The sequence below is a fragment of the Orycteropus afer genome, unplaced genomic scaffold (genome assembly GCF_000298275.1).
Source record: "Orycteropus afer afer isolate SDZICR_OR568_19922 unplaced genomic scaffold, OryAfe1.0 scaffold00011, whole genome shotgun sequence".
Taxonomy (NCBI): domain Eukaryota; kingdom Metazoa; phylum Chordata; class Mammalia; order Tubulidentata; family Orycteropodidae; genus Orycteropus; species Orycteropus afer.
In genome coordinates, this window is record NW_006921598.1 from 8,564,535 (window position 1) to 8,574,181 (window position 9,647).

General features: G+C 45.0%; 1 protein-coding gene across 1 annotated transcript in view; it reads left to right on the top strand.

Annotated features, from left to right (window-relative positions):
- The first annotated feature begins 2,681 nt into the window (after window positions 1-2,681).
- Window positions 2,682-9,647, top strand: part of RRAGD (Ras related GTP binding D) — a 92,284-nt gene continuing 85,318 nt past the window's right edge. Inside the window, exon 1 of the mRNA XM_007950879.2 lies at window positions 2,682-2,823. Within this exon, the coding sequence (XP_007949070.1) occupies window positions 2,682-2,823 (142 nt within the window). The remainder of the gene's footprint in view (window positions 2,824-9,647) is intronic.

Here is a 9,647-nt window from a genome sequence, read left to right on the forward strand (position 1 = left end):
CCTGTACATCAGCTATGTGTTGGAATCAACTTGACAGCAATAGGTTTGAGTTGTGGGTAATAACTCTTGGAGGGGATAATGTTTTACTGATGAGGAATCAGATTTAGAAAGTTTAAGTCATTTCCAGGGATGAAAATAAACAGAGACTGCTTTGCTGGTTTTGCTCCCCACGCCCAACTCAAGTCCACTCTCTGCCCTGCCTCCCCAGTCTCTGTGTCAGGAGAGCCTGACTTCTGTGAACTAAGTTCCCGGGCTCTCTTGACTTCTGGCTACCAGTTTGGCCAACAGGAACCACTTACAGAAGACTGAAGAAGGGAGGAGAGAAAGATGTCACATTCTTCTTCCTACTACTGCCTTCTTGATATGAGGTGGTTCTGCCAGTGGCTGTTTCTTCACCAGCCATAGCTCCTGCTTTGCTGCACCTCTTTAGGACTCCAGATCCCTTCCTTTACTTTGACCAGTTTAGGTGTGATAATCTCTTCCCAGTGTTGCTAATCCCTGTGTTGATTCCCTAAACCCTGTGCTCACTTTTGTAAATTGTTCCTTCACTTAGTCTTTTCAGTGAAAATCTTTGCATGTGCCATATGTTTCCTCCTGGGAAGGACCTAGACTGATACAGTCAGACCAAGTTATACTGCTTCCACCTGGAAAATCCCAGGCCCTTTGCAATTAGAAATAGCCAGCTCCTAGAAAGTGTCTGAAGGAGCTCTGGTGGCATAGTGCCTAAGGCACTTGACTGCTAACCAGAAGGCTGGTGGTTCAAACCTACCAGCCACTCCTGGGAAGGAAGGTTGGGCAATCTTTTTGCATAAAGATTTACCACCTCAGAAAACCAAAGGGGGTCACTATGAATCTAAATAGACTTGATGGCAATGAGTTTGGTTTTTAGAAGATGTTTGTATCCACTTTCAACCCAAAACTACTCCTAAAAATAAAATAAAATAAATCCAGAATCTAAGTCATGATCTGCAAGACTAAGAACTCCTCCAGGCCAGGAACATTGCTAGTAGCATCCTTAAATCCCCCACTTAGCCTCAAACTAAAACAAAACCCACTGCCATCAAGTCAATTCTGACTTATAGTGACCTCCATAGGGCTTCCAAGGCTGTAAATCTTTATGGAAGCAGACTGCCTCATCTTTCTTCCAGGGAATGGGTTCAAACTGCCAACCTTTTAGTTAGCAGTCTAATGCCTTAAGGACAGCGCCACCATAACTCCTGCACCTAACCTAGCTCCAGCCCTGGAATATAGTAGATGCTCAATAAATGTTCACTACAAAGGCAACACCCTTGGACCACAAGAGCCTCCAGCCTCAGCTCCCTTTTCCCTCTCCTCCCCCACACCACTGCTGAGTTGCTGGCACCTGTAGGATCTGGATAGCCATGCAGGCCAGCCAGTTAGTATTGTGCTTGACAGAAGGAAGTTTGTCCACGTGATTTTTTTTTTTTTTTTTTTTTTGCAGTACCCATAAAGGGTGGGTACAGAATGTCCTGTGGTGAAAAGCTTGTGAAGGAGGAATGCAGGTTTTAGTCTCACCCCCACATTGCTGCTATTCCTATTTGAGAACTGTCCCCTCCCCCACATTGCTACACACATACAAAAGGTTTGAAACATTTTATTTTGAGATGTGGGATACAGTCTGTGTAGCAATGAGACGTTAGGAGGTGGTGCATGAATCGCCCCTGAATGTTACACACTGAGACCTTTTCCAAGTCGCTGTAGAGGAATTTTTATCCAGTCTAGTCACCAAGAGGCATGTATTACTTCAGAAATATTTGCATCTGGGTAGGCCTGATTTTTTAATATTCTTGGTGTGAAACACTTTGAACCAAAACGCACACGAAAAGGCAACCACTATGGAGACTGAGCTCAGCTGTGCATTTCTCTGAGTTCTCTTCCTGGGGGCGTTCCAGCATCCACTGGGTGCTCTTTGCACTTTGCTCTGGGGTTGGGGGCCTGGACGCAGCGTTAGGGGGTAGCCCATTTGGAATCAGAACCATTGCCAAGGATTGAAACCTGGACGCGGCTGCCGGAGGTAGAGGGACTGCGGTGTATGTGTGTGTTGGGGGTGGCCCTCAAAGGTATGCAAAGCCCCCACCTCACCAGCCAGTGCTGAGGACCACGTGCAGGAGCGCTTGGGGCCCCTGGCGCGCAGCCGCGGTAGAAGACTGCGTGGAGTCCTGGGGGCCCCCCGTACCAGGCGTATGTGTGTGGTTGTGTGCGCGCGCGCGTTTCTGGGTGTATGTGTGTGGGGGTCTACGCCGCCCTGCTCCCTCCGTGAGAGTGTGTGTGGCCTCGGCCGAGCGCCCTGCCGAGCAGCGCTTGCGCTCGGCTGAACGCGCGCGCGCGCCTGTGCGGGGTGTGTGTGTGTGTGTGTGTGAGTGTGTGACAGTGTGTGTCAGGTGACTCGGGTCACGCAGTCTCTCCCTCTCCCTCCTCAGGGAGGAACTGCCGCGCTCCGGCTGACTCCTCCGCCGGCGGGCGGGGCGGAGGAGGGGGCTCTGGGCGCGCTGGGAACCGCGGGACCCAGACCTGGGCGCCGCCCGCCGCGTGGGACGCGCGGCCCCCGCCACGCTCCAGACAAAACCCAAATTCAGAGATAGGTTGCGGGCGGCAGGAGAGAACGCTTCGCGCCGACCTGGGACCCTCGCTGCCCCCGAGACGGACGGACGGTGGGCGCGATGAGCCAGGTGCTGGGGAAGCAGCAGCCGGAAGACGAGGAGGAGGAGGAGGAGGAGGAGGATGAGCTGGTGGGGCTAGCGGACTATGGGGACGGGCCCGACTCCTCGGACGCCGACCCGGACAGCGGGGCGGAGGAGGGAGGTGAGCTCCCGGACCCCCGCCCGCGCGTCCTCTGCACGCGCCCCTTCCCTTCCCTCGGCCTCTTTCCGCCCCTGGCAGGGCCAGCGGGCCGCTGACTTGGAGGGGCTCCAGTCGAGCAGAGTTGCGGAGTGGGGGCGGGGCGGAGCACCAGAGGAACGACCGAGAGCTACAAAATGGGGGTGCCCAGGTTCAGAACACGGAAGGGGGGGCACGATGAGTAGAGAAGGGGAGGAAGGGAGGGAAGAAGCGGCTGGGCTGGAGGGACATTCGTTTTCTGGCCCCTTGTAGGGCCGGTGCCTCCTCTACGCCTTTTCCGGAGCGCCCCGCAGGAGCTAGGGTTGGAGAGGAAAGAGGACCTCTCGGGGCGCCCTGGGACCACTCCCTGAATACCGCCGTTGAAGCCAGGGTCAGATGTCGTGGCTAAAAAAGGCAGCCGGCGGCAGCGTGACTGGCAGGGTCGTCAGCAGCTGCGGGTGTCAGTCTTGCCCTGTGTCGCCCGGGGAGGGGTCCTAGGGCCAGCCAGGTCTGCTGTATGGGGAACCTGCGGGGCGGCGGGGGCAAGCGCGCAAGGGTGATCCGGGAGTCCCCGAGTGACCGCGGGTTTTCTGGGATCTGGGCAGATATGGTTGTTAGGACACCTTATCTGCACTTGGTGTCACCACCTGAGCTTGGCAGTGCCTACCCGGGAGTGAGCACAGGGCGGGGGAACACATTGCAAACTCTGTTTCTTGTTGAAGAAGCAAGATTTAGCAATCGTTGAGCCTGAGTGCGGTCTTCCTGCATTTCACACTTAAGGTCTTAAGAGCTTTTTGTGATTCCAGGAAGATTATTCTTTCTTTCCTCTCTCAAAATCAAGGAACAGGCCATATATTGTCTGGTCATTTGGAAATAGAATGGTGCTCTTAGACATAACTTCTTGGTGAAGCGGTATGCAGCTGGAGAAGGAACCAACTTTTTTAATATTTCACATTGGAGAAATTATGTGAGGGATACTTTGAAACTGTTGGTTTTCAAGGAATTTTATGGAGAAGTCATTAAACTTATTTTAAACTCCCTACACAAAGATTTTCTCCCAAGCTTTCTTTTTATTATTTTTTCTCCTGGTAGGCTCTACTTTCTATCAGTCTGAAAGGGGAGGAAGTTAACTAAGGCTTGGTCTTGATAGATGAGAGAGAATCTTTCTAAGTCATCCTTAGACAGTGTCCTGTCCCTAGGGGGGGTTTGTGCGAATTCTGTGTTTGCTTGAACTGGTGTTGCACCTGTGCACTTTTCGCTTCTGTACTCCTGGTAATTGGTCCCACAGTTGAGCACGCAGGCCACATTTTTGTAGACAAAGCCTCTCAATCCTTTTATTGGAGTCTCTAGGGCTACCTTTCATAATTAAATTGTTCAGGAGCTTCATTATTATTCAAATTGCATTCGTTAGCACCTCCCAGATTCTTAGGAGGCTCCAGAAAGATTGAGAATGGAAATGTATTTGTAAAGTATTTGAAATGATAGACACCGTTGGTGAATGAATGATACTCTTAAAAAAAAAAAAGAAAGAAAAGAGACCATATCTCATAGGAAAAGCCCTGTAATTTGATATTGTCGTGAAGGCCAAAGGAATTCCAGGAAGAGCACCCGCCTTGTTTGTTTATTCTGCAGTTCCTTAAGGGGGCACTTAAAAAATTGATTTGGGGGACTTGAGATTGAAATGTAAAGCCCTGCTTGAGAGGTGGGATTGGATCTCCCAAGCAAAGGTCTTCACCAGAGCCCCATTTTGGAGGCCCTACTCTGCTACTAACCTATGTTGTGTTGTTATGTGGTGTCGAACAGGACCTGACTGATAGCGACCCCTCCTTGGGTTTCCAAGGCGGTATCACTACGGAAGTAGATTGCCCCAACCTTTCTTCCGAGGAGTGGCTGGTGAACCCATTTGTAGCTGATGCCTTTGATTACTTCTGTGTGATTTCTTAGGATCAACCTGGAATCTTGCTAGAAAAGGATTGAGTAGATTTATGTGGAAAGAAGAGGAACAAATTAGTACTTGTTCTGACAAACATTTCTTAAACTTGGCTTTTTCTCCACCTGGGCCTGCTGTGCACCGTGGTCTGTTTCTCAGCTTTCCTCTGTTATCTCTTGGCTCCTGTTCTTTGTGGGTTTTCTTGGCTTTGATTTTGTAGTTTAGGCCTTGATGCAATATTTCTATCAGAACATTTGCTTTCTAGACTAGCAGATAGGCTCCTCAGTGAGTGCTCCAACAACAACTATCTCTGATGACTGTCATGCTGACTGATACAGTTCTGAGGAGCTGGGATTTGGGGGTTGAGAGTTGTGACTTCCTATGATTTCTGAGAGCTGGTTCCTGGGACCTCAAGGTGCCGCTGCCAAAGGGTCATCTTGTTTTCTAATGGGCCCTGGGTGCATGTATTATAATCCTGTCTTATTTTTGGTAAAATTCCCACTTTCAAACTTTAAAAATGAATACGAAAAAAGAAGGGTATAGATGCACCTTGAACCATGAGCAAAACACATCTCCTATGTAATCTTCTTGGTTTAGTGCCTGTGTCTAGTGAAGACTTGCAACTTTTTCCATGAGGTTCAGAAATCTACCCTGGCAGGAGTGGTGCAGGACTGGCTGGCATTGCCAGATAAGTTGCAAAGCACGTTGGGAGGAGTTACACAAAAGAATGTGGATTGAAGGTGGACGACAATGTGATGGTCATTTTCCTTAGTCTTATATTGGACTGCGATCTTATTTTTCAACAGTGCTTTGTAACTTTTACCACATTATGCTTAGTTGGGCAATGTAGTACAGTTAAGGTGAGACTTAAATTGTACTTCTCTGTCTTCCACTCTGAATTTATTCATGAATAGCAGTATTCTTAGGCACTTCAGTTCTGTTTAGGAGAGAGTTGAGCACCTTCCCACCCCCTTCCTTTCATGGTAATTAATCAAAGATAAGGTAAATCTCACCTTCAACCCCCGTGCTCTAGATAAAACTCAGATCTAGGGAGCAGTAATTAAGCTGTTAAACACAATTGTACCAAAAATAATTTTTAAAAGACACATGGACTTTAGGAAATTATTGTGCCTTGAAAGCTGTAATAGGAGCTCTGGTGGCCTAGTGCCTAAAGCATTTGACTGCTAACCAGAAGGCTGGCAGTTCAGACCCATCAGCCACTCCTCGGAAGGTTGGGCAATCTACTTCTGTAGAGATACTGCCTCAGAAACCCAAGAAGGGGCTGCTATGAGTTGCAATTGACTCGACAGTAGTGAGGTTTTTTTTTTTTTTAAAGCTATAATAGCAAGGAAAACAATGAAAAGATCATATTTAATCAGAATGTGGAAATTCTTTTCCCCAAAAGTCCCTCCTAGTTTTCAGAGGAAACCTTGCTAAGATAGCTGCTCACCCGAAGTCCAATTAAGTGAAGTGCTTGTTTCCATAGCATCCTGCGTATCCAGTTAGGGTGTGAGGAAGTGACACTTTAGGTGGTTACTGGAGTCAGATCCAGTAAGGCAGATTTAGGAGGTCAGTGGTGACGCCCCTGATCAGTATAGATGGGATGAATCCAGCAGTTCATATCTATTCATTGTTAGTCTCAGCTTTTTTTTCTTTAAAATTATTGATGAATTCACCTTCTCCTTGTCTCTCAAGAGATAACTGTTCTCCTGACACTAAGACTGTAACTCAGTGATGCTATGGAACTTTTCTAAGGCCACATCATGAGCAAGGTTTAGGAGCTGGTCAAGTGCCTGATCTATGGAAATGTAAACCCCTTCCCTTGTGATTCAATCTTGTCCAAAAAGAGTTGGATTGACTACAGTCCTGGCCACAGCTAACCTCTTGGGTTTCCTCCTGACCCTGGAGATACAGAGATACAGAAGAGTTAAGAAATGATTTGCCCAGGGTCACACCATAAACACAGAGCTTGTTCAAATATATTTGAGAGAGGCATATTTTTATATTGTATGCTTTGTAAACATGTGTCAGTGATTCAGAGTATCAAAATCTTGATTCTCTACTTTTGTCAGAATTCTCTTATGTTATAGTATTGAAACAGAGAGGGTAGTCTAGAAAATAAGAGGCAGAAATGGATTAGGGGCTTGGCTCTGAGTTTGAAAGAACGTCGTCGGTCAGTCTCTATGTAGCTATGTACCTGCTTCTAGAATTCAGCCCCACTCTATTCTAACCCTCCCTGCCACCACATTTGTTGATGGCAGTTTGCACTTCCTACCACAGATACCTCTTTCTTGCTCATTTTTCTTATGTTGTTTCTTCTCCATCTTCTTTATTCTTCTTGTATCCCTTACCTTTCATTTATTTTTTAACCTGTTTATCTTCCCTCTCTGCCAAAGTCTTAAAACTTCCTTGTAGTAGTGGCTATCCCTGGTTCTGCTGTGACACTCAAGACAAACAGCTTTCTCGTTCCTGTCCTAATGTGACCAGAGTTTTGCTCGACTTTCTCAAAGACCTCTGGGGAAGACTCCAGTTTGGTTTTCCAGACCTGTAAAATGTTACATGCTGTAGAGTCAAATTCTGACACGTAGCAACTCCTTGTAACAGAGTAGAACTGCCCCATAGGGTTTTCTAGGCTGAAGTCTTCCTGTGGGAGCAGATCGCCAGGTCTTTTGTACCATGGAGCTTCTGGTGGGTTTGCAGCACTGACCTTTCAGTTGGCAGCTGAGCACTTAACCATTGTGCCACTGAGTACATATAACCAACCTTCATTTGCTTGTAAAGCTGTTGTTAAAAACTTCACAAGAACATCTTTCATTTCTTGTAATGGTTGTAGCATTGGTAAATCAGAACACATTAGAAATGTTATTGCATACCTATCTTTTTTTTTTTTTTTTTATTAGGATTTGGGTGAAGATTTACAGAAATTCACTTTTCATACAGCAGTTCACATATACTTTGTCTCATGTCATTGACCAAAATTTACAATGCAGCAGCTCCCCTCCCACTTCCTCCCCATAGTTACCTCCTCCCAGTGTCCGTCCCTTCATACTCTTCTGCACCCTGAGCTATCTCCCTGTGCTTTTTTCTTTTTTTTGTCACAGGTTTTATTTATTGAAGTATATGGTTATTTAACAACAGTAGAATAAAAATTGACACATAACTGCTGATTGAGATTTTCCTCTTCTATTTTATGTTACTTATGATTCTTTAGCATAACATATTCAGGATCCACACTAGAGCTGCGTGTAATGTATTAAAATGTCCACTGTTACAGATGCATCCAGTAATGAAGGCCTTATGTACTACATAAATATATAACTGACATATAACTATATATATATATATATATATATATATAAAACTGTATATGTATAATTCATATATATATATGTATATATATATTTGGAAGGAAGATGGGGCAATCTACTTCCGTAGTGATACTGCCTCGGAAACCCAAGGAGGGGTCGCTATGAGTCGGGTCCGACTTGACGGCAAATAACAACAACAACAACAACAACAACATATATATATATAATATTAACTCACAACACAGAATAATCACTTACAAATGAATTTATTTTGGGTTCTGTACGGATTGAATTATGTCCCCCCAAAATATATGTTGTAAATATTAACCTCTGTATCTGTGTTTATAATCAGTTTTTGAAATGGGTTCTTTGTTATGTTGTTGAGACAGGATTAGTGTAGGATATGTCTTAAGTCAATTTCTTTTGAGATATAAACGAGATTGAACAAGCAAGTGAAAGAAGCAGAGAGTGGGAAGACACATGCATGCCAAGACACATGAAGATCACCAGAGAGACAAGGAATAAGGACTTTTCTCCAGAGCCGACAAAGAAAGAAAGACTTCCTATAGAGCTAGTGTCCTACATTCAGACTGCTAGCCTCCTAAACTGTGAGAAAATCAATTTGTTTGTTAAAGCCATCCACTTGTTGTATTTCTGTTATGGAAGCACTGGATACCTAAGACAGATACCTTTAAGTAACCAGGAAGTTTTTGAGCTCCTTGGTACTGGTTCATGTCAAGATAAGGAGTTTGGGCTAGAATTGCAATCAGCATACTACTTCCTTCATCAAGGAAGTCTCACTATTAAAGAAAATACTAGCTGAATGAATATGCTGCCTAACAGCTGATGCACTTACTTGGTTTACATCCTAGCCCAAACTCATTATCTTGACAAGAATTGATAACAGTCTGCAGAATACACTTTGAGTGAAATTGTATTAGAATGTGTCAAATAGGTCAATTAAAATTTTTCTTCTTCTTAAATAATCAATGAGTAAATTGTGTATTAGAGAGGGACAAATAATACTTTGCAATAGTACTGATGGAATAAATTATGGTAGGACTCTATTCTTTCCTTCTTTGGCCAGACAGCTTTATGCTATGGATTTTATGACTGCAATTTCAAGCTTGCTCATGACTTTTACATAAGTAGGGTTGCCAGACTTAGCAAATAAAAATGTAGAACATTCAGTTAAATTTTAATTTGAAATAAACTATAAATAATTGTTTAGTATAAATATGTCCTATTCAATATACTCTTTTTTGTTTGTTTGTTTACCTTTTTTGTGTGTGATTTGGGTGAAAATTCACTTTCCATACAACAGTTCACATACACTTGGCCTCATGACATTGACTACCGTTTACCACAATGCAACAGCTCCCCTCCCACTTCCTTCTGATAGTTACCTCTTCCCAGTGTCCATCCCTCCTTGCACTCCTGCCCCCTGAGCTGTCTTCTTGTGTATAAACAGCCTTTCTTTCTCCCATGATTGATTTTTCCAAGGAGTGTATCTACCGCAGGTAAATGTTCAACTCATATGTCTGTCTTTTGCTTGGCTGGAAGCCACAGGT